Source organism: Phaseolus vulgaris, chromosome 11 (assembly GCF_051622355.1).
Source record: "Phaseolus vulgaris cultivar YP4 chromosome 11, ASM5162235v1, whole genome shotgun sequence".
In the NCBI taxonomy this organism is placed as follows: Eukaryota; Viridiplantae; Streptophyta; class Magnoliopsida; order Fabales; family Fabaceae; genus Phaseolus; species Phaseolus vulgaris.
The window spans coordinates 51500900-51522977 of NC_143508.1; the positions used below are offsets into that span (position 1 = coordinate 51500900).

General features: G+C 36.1%; 5 protein-coding genes and 1 pseudogene across 6 annotated transcripts; 1 reads left to right on the forward strand and 5 right to left on the reverse strand.

Moving 5' to 3' along the window:
• The first annotated feature begins 856 nt into the window (after window positions 1-856).
• On the forward strand, window positions 857-4799 carry LOC150023380 (disease resistance protein RML1A-like; annotated as a pseudogene). Its single transcript, XR_016517389.1, has 3 exons — window positions 857-1366; window positions 1843-2935; window positions 3029-4799. The product of XR_016517389.1 is annotated as a disease resistance protein RML1A-like (transcript).
• Window positions 4800-5814: 1015 nt separating this feature from the next.
• On the reverse strand, window positions 5815-6498 carry LOC150023381 (putative disease resistance RPP13-like protein 1). The gene has a single exon (XM_090297826.1). It carries the CDS (start codon window positions 6496-6498, stop codon window positions 5815-5817), a length of 684 nt encoding a protein of 227 aa, XP_090153952.1.
• Window positions 6499-6641: 143 nt separating this feature from the next.
• Window positions 6642-7640, reverse strand: LOC150023382 (putative disease resistance RPP13-like protein 1). Its single transcript, XM_090297827.1, has 2 exons — window positions 7308-7640; window positions 6642-7196 (listed from the first exon to the last, which is right to left on the reverse strand). The coding sequence occupies exons 1-2, from the start codon at window positions 7638-7640 to the stop codon at window positions 6642-6644; spliced, it is 888 nt and encodes a 295-aa protein (XP_090153953.1).
• A 2946-nt stretch (window positions 7641-10586) lies between these two features.
• On the reverse strand, window positions 10587-15502 carry LOC137821339 (putative disease resistance RPP13-like protein 1). The gene has a single exon (XM_090297359.1). The coding sequence runs from the start codon at window positions 15377-15379 to the stop codon at window positions 11210-11212; it is 4170 nt and encodes a 1389-aa protein (XP_090153485.1). The 5' UTR covers window positions 15380-15502; the 3' UTR covers window positions 10587-11209.
• Window positions 15503-17444: 1942 nt separating this feature from the next.
• LOC150023383 (putative disease resistance RPP13-like protein 1) lies at window positions 17445-19114 on the reverse strand. The gene has a single exon (XM_090297361.1). It carries the CDS (start codon window positions 19112-19114, stop codon window positions 17609-17611), a length of 1506 nt encoding a protein of 501 aa, XP_090153487.1. The 3' UTR covers window positions 17445-17608.
• Window positions 17445-21147, reverse strand: LOC150023384 (putative disease resistance RPP13-like protein 1). Its single transcript, XM_090297365.1, has one exon. It carries the CDS (start codon window positions 21145-21147, stop codon window positions 19132-19134), a length of 2016 nt encoding a protein of 671 aa, XP_090153491.1. The 3' UTR covers window positions 17445-19131.
• Between the last annotated feature and the right edge of the window lie 931 nt (window positions 21148-22078).

The following is a 22078-nucleotide window of genomic DNA, read 5'->3' on the forward strand; positions in this document are numbered from 1 at the left end:
GAGATGACTTTTATTAGGACTCTATGACTATTCACTATGATAGTCAAAATAACATACATCTAGTTGATCATTAAATTTACCGCGAGAGGATCAAACACAAAGACGTTTGTTGGAGATCTCACATCGACTAGAGATTAGAGTCTTTCATTGTATATAAGTGGGTGCAAACCTCAACCTCATGAGCCGGTTTTATGGGGGATTGAGTTAGGCTTAAAGTCCACTTCGTAATAACGTTAGATTGCACTTTGTGAGAAATGTTATTGAGTCTAAGGAGGTTAGAATTGAAAAGATAGTCTCGAAGAAGAATTAGGTAGATGTGTTTATAATTGTCTTAATAAGTTTCTATTATTCTGTTTCTTAGTTTTATATATAGAGCACTTTAAATGTACAAATGACCCGGTATCTACACTACAAGAAAATGATGAAATAGAAATCAATTTTTAGAGACAAATAATTATTTTGGTTTCTAAAAATTGGTTTCTATTTGATGATTTTCCTGTAGTGCTAGTGAGAATTTTGTGTTTAAAACCTTGTAGTGAATAAAAGTTTTTTCTTCCAATCTTGTTATGTTTTTTGTTTGCTATTGTATCAAAAACCCAACAAAATACAAGACATTAATCAAGGCAAAATATTTCTCCAAGGTTTTCAAAACACCTCAAAAATCACATTAGCAATTTGGTAAACATGTTTATATGTTCTTTTGTAAGTGAGCAGAACTTTGAAGTTTGAACTTGTTGATCTCGTGTTAGAAATATTTATACATTCCAAGTAATAATATTAAAGACATGAGTCAAGAACCCATTGAAACGTAAAACCTTCTTTTATTTCTTCAAGTGCGTTGCTATAATCATTGCAGGTACAACCCTAGGAATTCATAATGGCTGAGCAACCAATGATGAGTGATGTTGCTTCTTCCTCAAACTCTTCTTCTATGGCATCTTGTAAAAAATATGATGTTTTTCTAAGCTTTCGAGGTGAGGACACTCGCATGAACTTCACCAGCCATCTTCATGAAGCAAAAAAAAGTAGAAACATATATTGACTACCAGCTTGAGAAGGGAGATGAAATATCACAAGGACTCATCAAAGCAATCGAACATTCTCATGTATCGATTGTGATCATGTCAGAAAACTATGCTTCCTCAAAGTGGTGCCTAGAAGAACTGAGCAAGATTCTTGAATGCCAGAAAAACCAAGGACAAATTGTGATTCCAGTGTTTTACAACATAGACCCATCTCATGTGAGGAAGCAGAGTGGGAGCTATGAACAAGCCTTTGTAAAGCATAAGGAAGACCTCAGGTGCAACAAATGGAGAGCCGCTCTCACAGCAGTAGCCAATTTATCTGGGTGGGATTCTCGAAACAGGTAACTAAAATGATTTGAGAGGGAGAAATTTTTTGAAAGAAAAAATATGATAACATATTTTTTTTATTTGCAGTTGCCAAATTAGATTGTATATGCAATAGAAAGATAGGAATAGTATGAGCATCACACAGATATAAAATTATAGTTGAATCAAAGTAGCCAAATCGTGATATCAGATTATATATGCAAGTGAATAGTGGCAAATATAGTTTTGTTCATTTCCTTCTGTGTGCTTGTTCAACGCAATTACAATTTTAAATGTGTATCCTATTCCTTACTCCTTTATTTATCCCTTGATTTATCTTATACATTTTGCAATTTGTATCCTATCCATTTATTGTTCATTATGAGTACTTGCGAACTTCTAATACTATTATACTGGGCATATAAATTAGACATTATGGAGAATTATGTTTTAGTTTTGGTTAGACTTACAACATATCATTTACTTTTTGTTCTCCTTTTTCATATGCTAGGACTGAATCAGAACTCCTTATGGACATTGTTAGAGACATTTTGCGAAAACTGAGTGCTAGATACCCAAATCAACTTAAAGGGCTGGTTGGAATTGAAGAAAATTATGAACAAATTGTATCATTACTAAGAATTGGATCAAGAGAAGTTAGAATGCTTGGAATATGGAGCATGGGTGGCATAGGAAAGACCACCCTTGCTACTGCTTTGTATGCACAACTTTCTCCTGAGTTCGAAGGTGGTTGCTTCCTCACAAATGTAAGGGAAAATTCAAGTAGGCATGGTGGACTTGAAGCTTTACACAAAAAACTTTATACTGAGTTGTTAGGTAATGAAAGTCATTGTTTTGAGGCACCCCTTTTAGTACCCCAGTTTGTCATGCATAGGCTTGGACATAAAAAAGTCTTCATTGTATTGGATGATGTGGTTACCTCTGAGCAACTGGAACATCTTATTAAAGATTATGGTTTGTTGGGACCTGGAAGTAGAGTCATTGTTACAACTAGAGACAAACAAATTTTTAGACCAAATAATGAGATATATGAGGTGAAGAAATTGAGTTTTGATCGGTCTCTCGAACTTTTCAGTTTAACTGTCTTTGATGAAAAAACACCTAAACATGGACACGAAGATTTATCAAGAAGGGCAGTTTCCTATTGCAAAGGTATTCCTTTGGCTTTGAAAGTTCTAGGTGCAAGTTTACGTCGAAGAACTAAAGAGGCATGGGAAAGTGAATTGAGAAAACTCAAAAAGATCTCAAATAAGGAAATTAATAATGTATTAAAATTAAGTTATGATGGCTTAGATCGTTCTCAAAAGGACATCTTTCTAGATATTGCATGCTTCTTGAAAGGAAAAGATAGAGATTGGGTCACAAATCTATTGGAAGCTTGTGATTTCTTTGCAGCATCTGGAATAGAAGTTCTTTTAGATAAAGCTCTAGTAACAATTTCATATTACAATAGAATAGAAATGCACGATTTAATACAAGAAATGGGTCGAGAAATTGTTGATCAAGAATCTATTAAAGAGCCTGGAAGGCGAAGTCGATTGTGGAGACCAGAGGAAGTGCATCAAGTATTGAAACATAACTTGGTATAACTGGTAGATTCATAATTGTTTCTTTTTTGTTTCATTTTAGGATGTTGCTAGTATGATAATTTTACCATTCTAAATTTTGTTTCACAGGGAACTGAAGTTGTTGAATGCATAACTTTAGATACGGGTAATCTAAACAGGGATCTAAATTTGAGCTCTAATTGCTTCGCAAAGATGGTTAGCTTGAGATTTCTTGACATACATTGTTCATTGTCGTCAACCCGATTTCATGTGTACCTTCCTAGCGGTCTGGAGTCACTTTCTGATAAATTGAGGTACTTTTATTGGGATGGATTTTGTCATGAGTCTTTGCCGTCTAACTTTCATGCAGAAGATCTTGTTGAGCTTTCCATCAATGGTAGCAAGCTTAAAAAGCTTTGGGATGGTGTTCAGGTATGAATGTGGCTATATCTACTAAATCATTCTCCAATTTGTTTAGGTTTCTGTTTTAATCAAAGCTCATGATTATGAATTTAACGATTTCTGAACAAAGTGATGCATTTTGTTACAGAACCTTGTGAACTTGGAGAAAATTTACCTAGAAGCCTCTGGGGATCTGGTTGAGATTCCTGATTTATCTAAGGCCGAAAAACTTATTACAATTCATCTCTCTCATTGTGAAAGCTTGCGTAAGCTCCACCCTTCCATATCATCTCTCCCTAAGCTTACAATCTTGAACTTGAGTGGCTGCACAGGAATTGAAAACCTGAATGTTCATTCAAAATATCTGCAGAGGTTGTACCTCCAAGGTTGTTCATCTCTCAAGGAGTTCTCAGTGACAACACATGAAATGACAATTTTGAACTTATCTTATACTGCTATACGTGCATTGCCATCATCAATTCAATTTAATAGGAAACTTACTCAACTTTTGCTAGATGGTTGTAACAATTTTGACATGTTATCGAGTGTTCCGGAACAGGGATTGATTACAGCGCCACACCATTTTGACTGCACTCAAGACAACGCGAATCTATCATTGGTACAATCAGTCTCCAACATCATTGGCCACTTGTTCTGTTTAGAATATTTAGACTTAAGTGGAACTATTGTGGAGAATTTGCCTGAAAGCATAAAAAACCTTTCAATGATGACACTATTGAGGTTAAATGATTGCAGGAAACTGGTGTCTCTATCAGAGCTTCCACCATCCTTGAAAATTCTGACAGCCTATAACTGCACTTCTTTAGTCTTCAGTCAATTACTTGTTTTTGAACACATGTTACAGAGTTGCACGCCCTGCTTATCCAAACAATATTATCCTAAGCAATTTGAGGGTGGATGTGTCGTTTTCCCTGGAGACCATATCAGGAATGACTGTGGATTTCATACTGGAGATACTTCAATCACTATTCCTTATCTCTCACTACCTGAATTGTGTGGTTTCATCTGTTGTGTCATTGTTTCTGAGGGATCAGTAGAGGGACATTTTTCGTGTTCTATCTATCAAGATAGCAAACAAGTGGGAATGAATGAAGGCTTTTTACGGCACACATCTTTAATCTCAGATCACGTGGCATTTTTGTTTGTTGAAACATGTGACCATCTTAGTGAAATACCTTTTAAGTTTGAATTTAATTACGGTCAGAAAACTGAAAAGGTTATAATCAAAGAGTGTGGGGTCTTCCCAGTGTATGCCTCAGAATCAGGGTTGAAGTTGTTTGGTAGCAGTAGCACTGAATTCTTTGAATTGGAGTCTATTACTCAAATCTTCAATGAGTCACAATCCAGAGCAATTGGAGTTGGAGTTAGATGCTCTAACGTTGAAAATGGATTAGAATCCTTCCTTGAAGTATCAAATAACGAGTCACAGCTCACACAGATTGGAGTTGATGGATCAAATAATTAAAATGGAAATGAGTGGGAAGAACTTCTTCATGTGATTACTTCATCGGTATGAAACTTCACCCACTCCTTGATCTAGGTTCTTTATTTTTATTTCTTTAATGAAACGAGTACTTCAAATATAGAATTTTTTAGTTGGAAATACTCTTGCTTCTAAAAATCATGCCTAGTCTATTGTAATAACACTGTGTTATACTTCAATTTTAGCAGGTTTTCTTTTGAAACACTTGTGGAGAAATTCATGGGAAATGAGTGAGTGCAGCATGCAGCAGAGTTGTTGAACGTTGAATCTTAGTATTATATATTGGCCACACACCTTGATAACTAATAGGTTCTCTTGAAGCATATGAGGAAAGATTGAAAACATATAATGAAAACTCTGTCAAAAATATCTTTATATTATTATGATAATTATCTTTTGTATTTATCTCCTTTACTTGTTTATTGGTTACGTATTTATATTTTGGCTGCTCATCAGATTCCATCATTGTTGAGATTGATGAGTTTGTTTTTCCATTAGGAAAGTGAGTTTGATATATATACATACCAGTTTGAATCACACTTCCTGAATTAAGCAAGCATAACATTGCTGTAAACAAGTGTCATTATAAAGGCTGTTTACTGCAATATTTGAATGCTTAGATATTACATGTAATACTTACCAAATGAACTTTGGAGAATGAATTAAATTAGAAAGATGGCTACAATATGTTTGAAGGAAATATACTGTTCTTCTAAGTTACTTTGAAATGGATTCAGTTCCCTCTTTCTCTGTTTTCGAGGCAATTAGGTAAGGTAACTTAATTGAATACTTTAAATCCACAAAGTGTAAATATATTTGGTATAGCATAATATATTTTAAACATAATTACTTTGAATTTATTTACTAAGTCAAGTTAATCTATAACCATTAATAGGGATTTCTAACATGTACAGTTGTTCAACTTCAGTATTTGCAAGTGGGAGAGTAAACATATTTTTTCAGTTATTCTTTTTATGTCAATATCAGAGAGGTCTATGGAACGTAGATGCTAAAGATTGCCAATAGAGTCATGTAACTCTTCTAGGTCAGAACAATTAGACAAAGATAAGATACGTAAAAACTTAAACTTGGACAACAATTCATGTATCGACATTTTGATATCCCAACTCCGGTCAAGATGGTGCATACTCCTCCTATTGTTTGGAATAAATGTGCGTAACCTTTTTGTATTACATAAACTTCCAAACCCATCAAAACATTGATAGTTTCCAAGTTCAACTGAAAAATGACGAGTTACTTTCTGCACATTTTCTGTTTGATCAAGTTCAAACATGAAGTATAAGCCCCCACCAACATATTTTGCCAAATCATGTAGAAAGTCATGCATGAAAAATACTTCTCTATTTTCATCCGGTTGTTGGAAGAAGGATCTTGATAGTAGATCATTGAAGTATTGTTGGCAAACTTTTTGTGGAGTCCTAGTATGTTGACGACAGTGGGAGAAATTTTCAATCATCCACAACTTAACCAAATCCTCCTTTTCAAACTCATAATCCTTGGGGAATAGGGCAGAATAAGCAAAGCATACCTTCAGATGGGAAGGAAGGTGGATATAACTCAATGCTAAAGCGAGAATAATATCACAACCCTTTTTTGAAAATTCCCATATTTCGCTTTGGAACACAGTTTGCCATTCTGAAACGCATGATTTGTTGTATAACAAACTTCCCATTGTTTTCAAGGCAAGAGGTAGTCTTTTACATTTTTTAACAATCTTCATGCCAATCTCCTTGCACTCATGATTTGGTTGAGTATCATCATCTCGGAATGCGTGCTTAGCAAACAACTTTCAGCAATGATCTTCCTGTAATTGCTCTAGGGAGTGTTCCTCTGACCGCATGGTAGAAACTTGCTTACTACGTTCACAAGAATCCTACTCCCTTGACCTCCAAAAACAAGGGGCTTATGCACTTCTTCCCATTTAGATGTGTTTTCGTTCCAAACATCATCCAAAATAAGAAGAATCTTTTTCCCTTTCAATTTTTTGTGAATCATCTCTATATCTCTACCGTCATCAATAGATGTAGTAACATGCTCAAGAATTGCTTTTGATACCTTGAAAACATCAAATTCATCTGAAACACAAATCCAAGCTTTGACATCAAATTTAGCCTGATCCATCCTTGGGTCATTGAATACATGTTGGGCAAGAGTGGTCTTACCCACCCCTCCCATTCCCACAATACAAAACATTGATGGCTGGTTACGATCGTTGATGTCAGATGTCAGCCAGTTAAATATCAGTTTTTTATCATCATCTCTGCCATAAATATCAGTTTCAACAACCAAAGATGTTGTTTGTGATTTCTGTGGCAGTTCATTACTCATCCTAGATCCAACACCAGTAGCTGTTTTCAATCCTAGATCACCCTTTTGGCTTGAGAGAAATTATAAATCGTTAAGGATTTGTTCCATCTTACGCTCAATTTCCTTGTTAAGACAACTAATAGTAATAAGAGAAGATTTGAAGAAATTGAGTACCTTGCAAGTACAGCCTGAACAGGTTTGAGATTCAGATTCAGCATCTTGTCTTGTGGAGAGCTTTTGTATATCATCCAAGAGATCTTCTGCGTCAAGGACAACATCTTTGACCTTAAGCAGCCAGTTTCTGATATGTGGATCTGTGAACTGCTTTCGCTCTGTATCATCAGCCAGAGAATGGATGGAGTGCATCTTGGTTTCCAACTTGTTGAGCAGCTTCTGATCAAGCTCTCGAGCATGAAAGAAATTGAGAATTTGAGGAGAAGCTAGCTTGTCGAATGCAACCGGAAGGAAAGCAGAGAGAAGAGCACCACCAACAAGTTCTAATGCCATGGTAGGATAAAGATGAATAGATTCACTAGCTTTTGCCAATGACTCAGTGCAATGCAGGGTTAATGTAGTCGCAATAATAAGATATTTTATCAACATTATTCTTCTTCGTTATTTTGTCAACCAATAATATTTTAGTCTTTCCCACATCACAAATTGCAACAGCTCTTATTATACTATTAACTAATTAAGTGACTTGTTTAAATTAAGAGATATATTGAAAAACATGTTAAAATCTACTATTTTATTAGTTGACACATTAGTTGCCTTTTCTTTCACGAAATATGTTTGCGAAACGACAAGCCAAATTGTGAATAAACCATTTAACACAAGAGCACCAGGAATCAATGCAGCAGGCATGGTAGAAAATGGGGTGGATGAAAGGAAATGTGTGATCTGAATGAGTGAGTGCAGAGATATCAGTGATGATGAGATGAGTAGTAAGGTGGTGTTTTATTATGAATGATTGTTTGACTTGGATTGTAGACAACAACATCTTTAGGAATATTGATGACTTTGTCAAAGTTAAAATTGATTGTTCAATGGTTTTCACATTTCTTCTATTTATGTCTTTGCTTTGCCGGCTTTCAGATATATATTAAAGGCAGTTTAATGAATATAGTCATATTTGGTGGACTAATCAATAAACAAACCCAAACAACCATCAAATACTTACCAATGAATAATATTGTATTTCCATTTGTGGTTTGAATTTGTTGCCAATTTGCATATCGTTGAAGCCAATAGCTAATGATATATGAGGTAAGGGGAAATAAACAAAAATAAATATTGATTTTTATTATTTGTACAGAATGCTATTCATTCATTTCAGTACACTCTTTCTCTGTTTTTGAGGCAATTAGGTAAGGTTACGTCTGCTGTTATCTCTGAATTCGAACAACACAGGATACTTAAGATTCAAAAAAGTTGGGTAATCAATTACTAGAAAATATCAACTACTGCAACAATCAGCTTGCATGCGAAGCTACATACACAAGCCAATTTTGATCTGACTACCACTTTTTTGCTGACTATATGGTGACTAAACCTCTATGATTTTGAATCACTATCCAACTAATAGAGAAAAGATAATCCTTGAAGTCCAATTTCATAGAAAAATGATATTCTGTATAGTGTTGAACATGTGATGATTAGAATGTAGCATTGCCTTTCAAAATGGGATTGTACATATTCACTTACTAAAGAAACAAACAACTATTTGATTAGCACAAAAGAAGATCTTCATTCAACCAAGGACAATAGTTTCCATATCAATTAGCCTTCAAATATAAATTAAATCTTAATTTTTTCCCTTTCCTTTATTAAAGAGAAAGACTGTGGGTTTGGGTGAATGATAGGTGGGTATGGAGATTAGAATTGGTTCCAGTGGGAACTACAAGTGCTGAATAATTTTATGCCAGAATTAGATAAAAGCAAAGTTTTACAAAATGAGAGTGACCAATGGAGATGGAAAGGTGATCAACATGGGTGCTATACTGTTAAATCAGCATATAAGAGAACCAATAGGAACTCAAGGGGGGACAGTTCAGCTTTTTAAAAATTATATGGAGTTTGAAAGTTATCCCACTGCTGTACATTTTGTGTGGAGATTGAGTCTTAACAGTGTGGCTATTAGGAATAATCTTAGGCACAGTTCTGTACCCATTCCTCTTTTTGCTGTGATGTGTGGCTTGGAAGATGAATCTGTTAGTCACCTTTTCTTTGAATGTAAAAGTGCAGAGGAAGTTTGGAACCTTTGCAATAAATGGACTGGAATCTCTAGTGTGGCTCACAACCAAGTTGAAAACAATTTTTACCATTTTGGGTTCTGGTGAGGTACTATTAGGTTCTCTAGGGATATAGTATTTGGCTCATGTTTTGGCTGTTTTTTGCTGGTTGAGAGTCTGACTTACACGATGCTGTAGGTTTAAAATACTATTAAAATATAGGATACAGAATTAAAATATAACTAAAAAATACTCAGATATCATAATTTGGTTTAAAGAAATCTATTAGAATAAATTATATAAAATAATTTTTTGGAATTATAGTGTCCTTCATATTTTGAGCCACATGGTTTTCTACTTGTCCAGTTATCCTTAAAGCACAAGAGAAATATCTGTTAGTAATTGGAAAATGAACAGTTAATGTTTATATGCATTGTACTTAACTACTTTGCAAGATAGCTACAGTAGATGTGGGTGCTGTAGGTGCTATTAGTGTGGGTCAGTATTGGGAAGGATTAGTTCGAAAGCACGGTTGTAGCTTATAAAAAGGGTGGAGTCTAGAAATGCTGGAAAGCTTATGCATCAGTTGAGAGTTTTTTTAGAAAGGTCTTGAGGGCAGTGGGAAGCGTGGAATAGGTGTGTTTAAAGGCTTGAAAGGGTATGCAGATATGTGTGAGGTTTTGGTGCCTAGTGTTGGTGCTGCCAGCTGAACCATACAGTTGGCATAGGAGAACCACAACCAAGGCATGCTTGGCAAGAGTTGGTTCCCCAAAAAGTTTAAATAGGGTCATTAATTCAAAGCACAAGGTCTTGCTTGGAAGGGAGGGTGGGATCAAATTTGGTTTTGTCTCTGCTATGTTAGACATAACTCTCAATTTCAAAATGTCTCTGGATGAATCGTGTGCAGAATCATCTGCAGAACATCTGTGAAGATTAATTGAAGGGGCACAGTTTACTGGTATAGTGCAGTTTTTACTGGAATACTGTACATCTACTTTGAGCATCTCATTAACTGGTTTTAATGTGGATGAGGGGTGGAATCTATAATCGATGGGAAGATCGTGTGAAGGAGCAGAGGAATTTTGGAAGGAAGCACAAAAGGGAGCAGTCATGAGTAACACGTTAAAGGAATATACAAGTTAAAGGAATTATACAAGTTAGAAATTATACAAGTTAAAGGAATATGGGTGATTTAAATTTCTTATTGTTTTCCATGAGAGTATTTTGCTATCAATTTCCAGAGTTTTCTCATAGCAATCGTCAATATTATTAAAGTACTATAATACTCAAAGCAATTTGTATTCGATGTTCACAGTGTTTTAAACGATCTGTCAATTTAACAACTGCAATGTCTTGAATATACTGCATAGTTTTCTATCAGTGGCTTCTGTCTGACAGCGAGCTGTGTTTTTTTATTTGTCTGAATCTGATGTAACCCAACAAATGCATCACTGTTCAAACAAACAACATCATTACAATATACACAGTGTTTGAATGTGCGCAATCTTCTCCCAGTCTTCGCCTCTTTCACGCCAGCAACGCGGTCGAAGCAAAGGACAATCATGAATTTTAAGATCTGAAATTGATTTGGGAAGACCCTCCTCCGGTAAGCGTTGGAGATTGGGGCAGTTTATTATACACAAAATCTTAAGGGATGAGAGTTGATGAAGACCCTTGTAGTCCAGTTTTTCTAGATTTGGACAATCAGAGATGGTTAGAGAAGTAAGAGAGGGTGGAAGCAAATCTTCATGTGGAAAACATTTTGCATCTACTTCTCCAATCCACAAGGTTTTCAAAGAGTTGTCTTTGGAAGCTCCTTTCACTGCGCCAACAAGTCTAGAGCAATTACTGATTTGTAGAAGCTTGAGATTTGATGGGAAACCTGTCAGGGAACGACTTAAGTACTGAACAACCTTGTATTCTCAGAGTTTGGAGATTTGATGGGAATTCTTTGTCAGGGAATGACTCAATTCTTGGACAGTCTTTTATTGTCAACTTTTCTAGATTTGATGGGAAACCTTTGTCAGGAAAGGACTCAAGTCTAGGACAGTTTTGTATTGTCAGTTCTTCTAGATTTGATGGGAAACCTCCATCAGGGAATGACTCAAGTACTGAACAGCCTTGTATTGTCAGATTTTGGAGATTTGATGGGAAACCTCTGTCTGGGAACGACTCAAGTCTTGGACAGTCTTGTATTGTCAGCTCTTCTAGATTTGATGGGAAACCTCCGTCAGGGAATGACTCAAGTATTGAACAACCTTGTATTGTGAGACTTTGGAGATTTGATGGGAAACCTCTGTCAGGGAACGACTCAAGTCTTGGACAGTCTTGTATTGCCAAATATTTTAGATTTGATGGGAAACCTTCCTCAGGGAATGACTCAAGTACTGAACATCCTTGTATTGTCAGATTTTGGAGATTTGATGGGAAACCTCTGTTAGGGAATGACTCAAGTCTTGGACAGTCTTGTATTGTCAGTCCTTCTAGATTTGATGGAAAATCTCTATTAGGGAATTCCTTAAGTACTGAACAACCTTGTATTGTCAGATTTTGGAGATTTGATGGAAAATCTCTATTAGGAAATTCCTTAAGTACTGAACAACCTTGTATTGTCAGATTTTGGAGATTTGATGGGAAACCTCTATTAGGGAATGACTCAAGTCTTGGACAGTCTTGTATTGTCAGCCTTTCTAGATTTGATGGGAAATCTCTGTTAGGGAATGACTCAAGTACTGAACAACCTTGTATTCTCAGAGTATGGAGATTTGATGGGAAACCTTCATTAGGCAATGACTCAATTCTTCGACAGTCTTTTATTGTCAGTTTTTCTAGATTTGATGGGAGACCTCCGTCAGGGAATGACTCAAGTCTTGAGCAACCTTGTATACATAAGCTCCTCAAAGATGGAAGCAGCATATGCATGCTTCCAGGAAATGATTCAAATTTAAGACAATCGTTGAGTGTTAGCCCTTCTAGATGATTATGGACGAGACTTTGTGAAATCATCTTTAGATTACCAAACCCACGGAGATCAAGCATCCTGAGTGTTGGGAACAAATCCAGCGGAAAGCTTCGTAGAGAGACACAATTATCATTGATTGACTTCAAGGGTGAATCAATCTGCAAGATTTTAAGAGTGTTGGACGACCCAACAATTTCCAGCAATGATGTTTTCATTGTGAGCCTTTTCATTGTACCCCACTCTAACTGCAGCTTTCCACAATGACATAGTTGTAAATCTAATACCCTAGGAGCGGAAGCCTCAAGTTGTTGGCAGTATTCAATTTGTAGTAATTTCAAAGGAATAAGTTGTTTTGGCAGTTGTCCTTTCAGGTTCGGACAATTTTTTATGGAAAGATGTTGTAGACGTGGAAAAGCACCTGTCACAGCTTGGCATTCCCATTTTTTCCATTGAATCATAAAGGAGAAGTTCAATGTTTCAAGGGATTTAAATGAAGAGTTGTTACCATGAAAATCAGAATCAATACTAACTATCCCATCAAGTGCTTTAACCCTCAACACCTTGAGAAATGGCAAAATTCCAAGGGGAGGTAAACCTTGGCAAGATTTACAATTGTCCAACACTAAGGACACCATATTCCACAATGAATTTTTCAGTAACCAATTCGGAAATCGTTTCCCACCATAGTTAACGATGGACAACTTCTTTAAGTTTTTTGAAGGTTGCAGATTCTCAATTACCTCCTCTTCTTTTTTCGAATCAATAGAGTTTCGAATGAACCCCCATTCCAACATCAACGCCACAAGATGTGTTTTATTCTTGAAATCTGCTTTTAATGGATCCAGGGAATTCTCAATATTCTGCAGCTCCCGAATTGATAGACTTCCATCAAGGTTGAGCTCTCCTAGCTGTTGAATACCCAACTCCCTGCCACGGCCAACATTAAAAGTAAAAGAATTCACTACTACTTTAAGATTCTTCAGTTTTCCCAAATGCGGTGGCACCTTTCTCAATTCAGTCTCTATAATTTCAAGCCGACACAAATTGGTGAGTAAATGCAAATTTGAGGGCAATTCTTCCAAATGTCGACAAGAGTTTAACTTTAGTATTTGTAAGTGGGAGAGTAAACATATATTTTCATTTAGTCTTTTTATTACCGTATGGGAGAGGTCTAAGGAACGGAGATACTCAAGATTGGCAATAGGGTCAGGTAACTCTTGAAGGTTAGAACAATGAGACAGAGATAAGATACGTAAGAACTTAAACTTGGAAAACAATTCATGTATCGACATTTTGATACTCCACCTCCATAAATTTAGGCTCCTAGTTTTTGGCACAAATGTACGTAAGCTTTCAGTATTACATAAAGTTCCAAACCCATCAAAATATTGGTTGTCACCAAGATCAAATGAAAAATGACGAGCTACTTTCTGTGTCTTTTTTGTTTGATCAAGTTCACACCTGAAGTATAGGCCTCCACCGACATATTTTGCCAAATCATGTAGAAGGTCATGCATGACAAATACTTCTTTAGTTTTATGTAAATTTTGGGAGAAGGACCTGTAATGTAAATCTTTAATGTATTGTTGCATGTCAAATACTTTTTTGTTTTGGAAGAAGGACCTTGATAGTAGATCATTGAAGTATTGTTCGCAAACTTCTTCTGGAGTCCTACTATGTTGACAAAAGTGGGCAAAATTTTCAGTCATCCACAACTGAATCAAATCCTCCTTTTTAAACCTATAATCCTTGGGGAATAGGGCACAATAAACAAAGCATACCTTCAGATGGGAAGGAAGGTGGATATAGCTCAATGCTAAAGCGGGAATAATATCACAATGCTCTTTTGAAAATTCCCATATTTCGCTTTGGAACACGGTTTTCCATTCTGAAACAGATGATTTGTTGTATAACATACTTCCCATTGTTTTCAAGGCGAGAGGTAGTCCTTTATATTTTTTAACAATCTTCATGCCAATCTCCCTGCACTCTTGATTTGGTTGAGTATCATCATCTCGGAATGCATGTTTAGCAAACAACTTCCAGCAATGATCTTCCTGTAATTGCTCTAGGGAGTGTTCATCTGACCGCATGGTAGAAGCAACATTCTTACTACGCGTAGTCACAAGAATCCTACACCCTTGGGCTCCAAAAACAAGGGGCTTTTGCACTTCTTCCCATTTAAATTGATTTTCGTTCCAAACATCGTCCAAAATAAGAAGAAACTTTTTCCCTGTCAAATTTTCTTTCAATTTTCTGTGAACGATCTCTATATCTCTACTGTCATCAGTAGATGTAGTAACATGCTCAAGAATTGCTCTTGATACCTTGAAAACATCAAATTCATATGAAACACAAACCCAAGCTTTGACATCAAATTTAGCCTCATCCATCCTTGGGTCATTGAATACATTTTGGGCAAGAGTGGTCTTACCCACCCCTCCCATTCCCACAATAGAAAGTATAGATAGGTTCTTATGAGTGTCAGATGTGAGCCACTTAAAAACAAATTGTTTGTCATCTTCTCTGCCGTAGATATCACTTTCGTTTGGCAAATATGTTGATGATAATCTACTACCGGATCTCACCCCAACATCACCAGCCTTTTTCAAACCTAGAACATGGCTGCGGGTTACAAGATCTTCTAATTCCTCAATGACTTGTTCCATCCTTGATTCAATTTCATTTTCTATAAAGAAACTGACAAAAGAAGATTTGAGGGAATTCAGTACCTTTTTAGCAGCACTCTGAGACTGAGCTTCCACTTGGGTTTTGGAGAGTGCAGAATCTATTTCATCCAAGAGATCCTCTGCATCAAACACCACGCCCTTGGCTGCGAGAAGCCAATCTCTGACACGTGGATCTGTGAACTGTTTCTGTTCTGCATCATCAGCCACGACATCAACTTCTAGGAGCTTCACCTTCAAGATGCTTAGTTGCTTCTTGTTGGCTTTTCTTCCACGAAATATGTCTCCAAAACGAGAGGCCAAATTGTCAATAGTGGTCTCAAGGAAGGTGGAGACAAGAGCATTGGTAATGAATTCAGCAGCCATGGTAGAAAATGTGAATGGAAAAGAGTGAGTGGAGAGATCTGAGTGACGTTGAGATGAGTAGTAAGATGATGTTTTGTTATGAATGATGCTTTACTTTAAAGTCACCAGTCAACACAACGTTCACAGCTGTTGTCCATCAATGCAGCTATTTATTAATATTAAAATCTGAGTGTTGTTCGTATTTATTATAATACCACTCACCACTTTGCTTTGCATGCTCAAAAAGTTAAGAGACATAAAACGCGTTTGCTTAGAGGATGTCGGGCCCTCGCGTTGAAGAGATGAATCTGCATGTCTATTCATTCTTCTCTGTTCCAACAAGTTCGACTGTATATCTGCTCAGGTATTTCTCTCCATTTTGAGTTAGAAATTATACAGGTTAAAGGAATATGGCTGATTTAAATTTTTTATTGTTTTCCCATGAAAATATTTTCTTTCAATGTCCAGTTACTCATATCAATTTGTATTCGATGTTCACAGTGTTTTAAAAGATCTGTCAATTTAACAGCTGCCGTGTCTTGAATATACTGCATAGTTTTCTATCAGTGGCTTTTGTCTGACAGTAAGCTGTGTTTTTTGCTTTGTCTGAATCTGAAGTTTGAATTTTGTGACTTTAGGCTCTCTTTTTGTATAGTGTAATATCCATCATGTTATTAGGCTCTCTTTTTTTTTTTTTTTTTGTATCAAATCGTTTACTTAGCTTCTGACCTGCCGAAATGGACCATTAGGGGTTCAAGTAATGATTAACTCTAAATAATGATCGTTTGGTGAAGAGCCTGATCTAGTGTATGTCGTTAGTATTGTTAGGAGGTTCATGGAATCATGGCAGATCTTAGACATGCTGATTGACAGGGATCAGTAGAGGGACATTTTTCGTGTTCTATCTATCAAGATAGCAAACAAGTGACATTTTTCGTGTTTTACGACACACATCTTTAATCTCAGATCACGTGGCATTTTTGTTTGTTGAAACATGTGACCATCTTAGTGAAATACCTTTTAAGTTTGAATTTAATTACGGTCAGAAAACTGAAAAAGTTAGAATCAAAGAGTGTGGGGTCTTCCCAGTGTATGCCTCAGAATCAGGGTTGAAGTTGTTTGGTAGCAGTAGCACTGAATTCTTTGAATTGGAATCTATTACTGAAACCTTCAATGAGTCACAATCCAAAGAAATTGGAGTTGGAGTTAGATTCCTTGAAGTATCTAATAACGAGTCACAGCTCACAGAGATTGGAGTTGATGGATCAACTAATTAAAATGGAAATGAGTGGGAAGAACTTCTTCATGTGATTACTTGATCGGTAAGAAACTTCACCCACTTGTTGATCTAGCTTCCTTATTTTTATTTCTTAAATGAAACTAGTACTTCAAATATAGAATTTTTTAGTTGGAAATAATCTTGCTTCTAAAAAATCATGCCTAGTCTATTGCAATAACACTGTCTTATACTTCTATTTTAGCAGGTTTTCTTTTGAAACACTTGTGGAGAAATTCATGGGAAATGAGTGAGTGCAGCATGCAGGAGAGTTGTTGGAAGTTCAATCTTAGTATTATATATTGGCCACACACCTTGCATTACTGTAACTATATGATACAAGTACAATCTTTCATATCACTTCCACTATCCTCTGTTATTCAACTTAAATTATTTTTCACTCCTAAATCATTATTACAATTGAACGAATAAAAAATATATCTATCTCATCAATGGATAACTAATAGGTTCTCTTGAAGCATATGAGGAAAGATTGAAAACATATAATGAAAACTCTGTCAAAAATATCTCTATATTATTCTGATAATTATCTCTTTTCTATTTATCTCCTTTACTTGTTGTCAAAAATGTTTTTATTATATAATTATGAGAATTAATAAAAAAAAATAGAATTTTATGCATACTTGATAACTGTTTTTTGCAACACATATTTATAATGTTTGGTATCCTATTTTTTCTGAATTAAGTTTTTAGTTTTGATGATTTACAGGAAACTACCTAGGAGTAGTTGCGATAAAAAGTTGAAAGCATTTTGTACTAGTAATTGTAATGTTAAAAGGAAAAAGGAAAGAATTGTTAGAAGGTATTTGCATGACTAGCAGCACCAAAAGAGGAAAGTAGTTTATACACATTCTAAACAATAACAAATATTACTAACCCACCAAATGCATCACTATTCAGTTTCATAACAACGGTGATAAACTCGCTCCCCTATATTCACTGTCATAAAGACGCTACCTATATTCACTGTCATAAACATGCTCTATATACAGTTTTTCAATGTGCGCAATCTTTTCCCAGTCTTCGCCTCCTTCTTTCTGGCAACGTGGTTCAAGCAAAGGACTACCACGAATAAATAGATGTGAAACTGATTTGGGAAGACCCTCCTCCGGTAAGCGTTGGAGGTTGAGGCACTCTATAAGAATCAACTTCTTAAGGGATGAGAGTTGATGGATGTAGTCCAGTGTTTTTAGATTTGGACAATTAGAGATGGTTAGAGAAGTAAGAGAGAGTGGAAGGAAACCTTCATCTAGAAAACATTCTGCATCCACTTTGTCAATCTCTAATATTTTCAAAGAAGGACTATCTCCAAAAGCTCTTTTCAATGAGCCAACAAGTTTAGAGCATTTAATGATTATCATAGTCTTCAAATTTGATGGCAAACCTCTGTCAGGGAACGACTCAAGTCTTGGACAGTCTCTTATCGATAAACTCCTGAGAGATGGAAGCAACATATGCATGCTTCCAGACAATGATTCAAATTTAGGACAATTCTCAAGTGTCAGTTCTTCTAGATGATTATGGATGAGACACTGCGAAATCATCTGTAGATTACCAAACCCTCTGAGATGAAGCGTCCTGAGTGTTGGGAACAAATCCAGTGGAAAGGTCCACAGAGAGACACAATCATCACTCATTGAATGAGAATAAATCTCCAAGCTTTCAAGAGTGTTGGACCCAACAATTTCATGCAATGATGCTTCCATGTTGTCGCCACCCATTATGAGACCTTCCATTGTACCCCAGTCCAACTGCAGCTTTCCACAGTTATGTAGTTCGACATCTAGAGCCTTGGGAGCGGATGCCTCAAGTTGTTGGCAGTCTTCAATTTCTAGTGTTTCCAAAGAGACAACTTTCTCTGGCAGCTGTCCTTTCAGCTTTGGACAATTTGTTATGGAAAGCTTTCGTAGACATGGAAAAGCACCTATCACAGCTTGGCACTCCCACTCTTCCCAACTACTCATATCGGAGAACTCCAATTTTTCAAGGGATTTAAATGAACAAGAGTTGTTCCCATGAAAATCACCATCAATACTAACTATCCCATCAAGTTTTCTAATCTCCAACTTCCTAAGAAATGGCAAAAGTCCAAGAGGAGGTAAACGTTGGCAAGATTCACAATGCCCCAACCCTAAGGACACCATATTCCACAATGAATTTTCTAGTAACCAATTTGGAAATCTTTTCCCACCATAGCCAAGGATAAACAACTTCTTTAAGTTTTTGGAAGGTTGCAAATTATCAATTACCTCCTCGTCCTTTTTTGAATCATTAGAGTTCCTCCCCCATTTCAACCCTAGCTCCATAAGGAATGTTTTACTCTTCAAATCTGCTTCTAATGCATCCTGGGAATTCTCAATATTCTGCAGCTTCGTAATGGATAGATCTCCATCAAGGTTGAGCTCTCCTATATTTTGAATACCCAACTCCCTGCCATGGCCAACCTTAAATAAATTCATTACTACTTTTAGATTCTTCAGTTTTCCCAAATGCGTGGCACCTTTCTCACTTTAGTCTCTTTAAATTCAAGGCGACATAAATTGGTGAGTGAATGCAAATTTGAAGGCAACTCCTCCAAATGTTCACAGTAGTTCAACTTCAGTATTTGCAAGTGGAAGAGTGAACATATCTTTTCAGTTAGTCTCTTTATTGCAGTATGAGAGAGGTCTAAGGAACGAAGATGCTCAAGATTGGCAATAGAGTCAGGTAACTCTTCAAGGTTAGAATAATAAGACAGAGATAAGATACGTATGATCTTAAACTTGGACAACAATTCATGTATCGACATTTTCATAACCCAAATATGAGGCATGAACCAAACATTACCTTTTGGCACAAATGAACGTAACCTTTTTGTATTACAAGTTCCAAACCCATTAGACCAATTGTGGTTATCAACATCAAATGAAAAATGACGAGTTACTTTCTTCTGTATCTTTTCTGTTTGATCAGGTTCACACATAAAGTATAGGCCTTCACCGACATATTTTGCCAAATCATGTAGAAGGTCATGCATGACAAATAGTTCTTTCTTTTCACTTGATTGTTCGAAGAAAGACCTTGATAGTAGATCATTAAAGTATTGCTGGCAAACTTCATCTGGAGTCTTATATTGTTGATGACCGTGGGCGAAATTTTCAGTCATCCAAAACTGAATCAAATCTTTCTTTTTAAACTCATAATCCTTGGAGAATAGGGCACAGTAAGCAAAACATACCTTCAGATGGGAAGGAAGGTGGATATAGCTCAATGCTAAAGCGGGAATAATATCACAATTCTCTTTTGAAAATTCCCATATTTCGTTTTGGAACACAGTTTCCCATTCCGAAACAGATGATTTGTTGTATAACAAACTTCCCATTGTTTTCAAGGCGAGAGGTAGTCCTTTACATTTTTTAACAATCTTCATGCCAATCTCCCTGCACTCTTGATTTGGTTGAGTATCATCATCTCGGAATGCGTGCTTAGCAAAAACCTTCCAACAATCATCTTCTTGTAGTTGTTCTAGGGAGTGTTCCTCAGACCGCATGGTAGAAGCAACTTTCTTACTACGTGTAGTCACAAGAATCCTACTCCCTTGGGCTCCGAAAACAAGGGGCTTTCGTACTCCCTCCCATTTAGGTTGGTTTTCGTTCCAAACGTCATCCAAAACAAGAAGAAATTTCTTCTCCGTCAATTCTTTTTTCAATCTTCTGTGAACCATCTCCAAATCTCTAGTGTCATCATGAGTAGGTTTAGTAACATGTTCAAGAATTGCTCTTAATACCTTGAAAACATCAAATTCATCTGAAACACAAACCCAAGCTTTGACATCAAATTTAGCTTCATCCATCCTTGGGTCATTGAATACATTTTGAGCAAGAGTGGTCTTACCCACCCCTCCCATTCCCACAATACAAAGTATAGATAGGTTGTTGTGAGTGTCAGATGTGAACCAGTTAAAAACAAATTGTTTGTCATCTTCTCTGCCATAGATATCACTTTCGTTTGGCAAATATGTTGATGATAATCTACTACCGGATCTGATCCCAACATCATCAGCCTTTTTCAAACCTAGAACATGGCTGCGGGTTGCAAGATCTTCCAAGTCGTCAATGACTTGTTCCATCCTTGTTTCAATTTCATTTTCCTTAAAGAAACTGACAAAAGAAGTTTTGAGGGAATTCAGTACCTTTTTAGCAGCACTCTGAGACTGCGCTTCCACTTGGCTTTTGGAGAGTGCACAATCTATTTCATCCAAGAGATCCTCTGCATCAAACACCACGCCCTTGGCTGCAAGAAGCCAATCTCTGACACGTGGATCTGTGAACTGTTTCTGTTCTGCATCATCAGCCACAACATCAATTGCTAGGAGCTTCACCTTCAAGTTGCTTAGCTGCTTCTTGTTGACTTTTCTTCCACGAAATATGTCTCCAAAACGAGAAGCCAAATTGTCAATGGTCCTCTCAACGAAGGTAGACACAAGAGCACCGCTAATCATTTCAGCAGCCATGGTAGAAAATGTGAATGGAAAAGAGTGAGTGGAGAGATATGAGTGATGATGAGATGAATAATAAGAAGATGTTTTGTTATGAATGATGGTTTAGTAGGTGTTGTCCATCAATGAATGAGTGGCCATCATTTTGTTTCCATTATTTTTATTAAATTGTGTTGCAATTTACTCAAAAAATTCTAACTATATTAAAGACTACTATTCCAGAATTAAAGAACTAATTATCTGAATGAAAGCAAGTGGGAAAAATATTTTTGATATGAAAATTCTCAAGAAAATTTTAGTTTCTGATAGGATGGGTAAAACATGTCATTACGACTTGTTTTGGTCTGATTTGCTGTTTGTCCATCAAAAATTGAGGTGCAGTGCAATGGAAATAATAGTTAGTAATAAGCTAATTTTTGAATGAAACTGATAATGGAGTGCAAGGGAAATAATAGTAATAAGCTAAGTTTTGAATGATGGAATTGAGTTAAGGTTGGTGAACATTTTTTCCATCATGGCTCGTCAACAACCAATAGGTGTTGAGTCTTTCCACGACTCTGTGAAGAATGAATTGGCATGAATGAATGAGTGGTTATGATATAGTCAAGCTCATAACCTTTCTTATATTTTCCAAGACTTGTCAGTTATTACGTACAGGAATAGAAAATGAATCACATGAAAATAACGCTGTCAGATAACAAAGAGAAAGAAAGCATTTGTGTTACAATTTGAACATGTTTCTGTTAGTAATTTGAAGAATGGTTGAAGAGGGTGTGCAGGAGCTATTGATTATGCAGAGTAACGAAGACACTAAGAAAATCATGAAATAGAAACCAATTTTTAGAGACCAAAATAATTAGTTACAATAGGAACTAAAATAGATTTAAAAATTAAAAAAAAAATGGTTTTTAAATTAGTTTATATTATATTCTATTATTGTTAAATA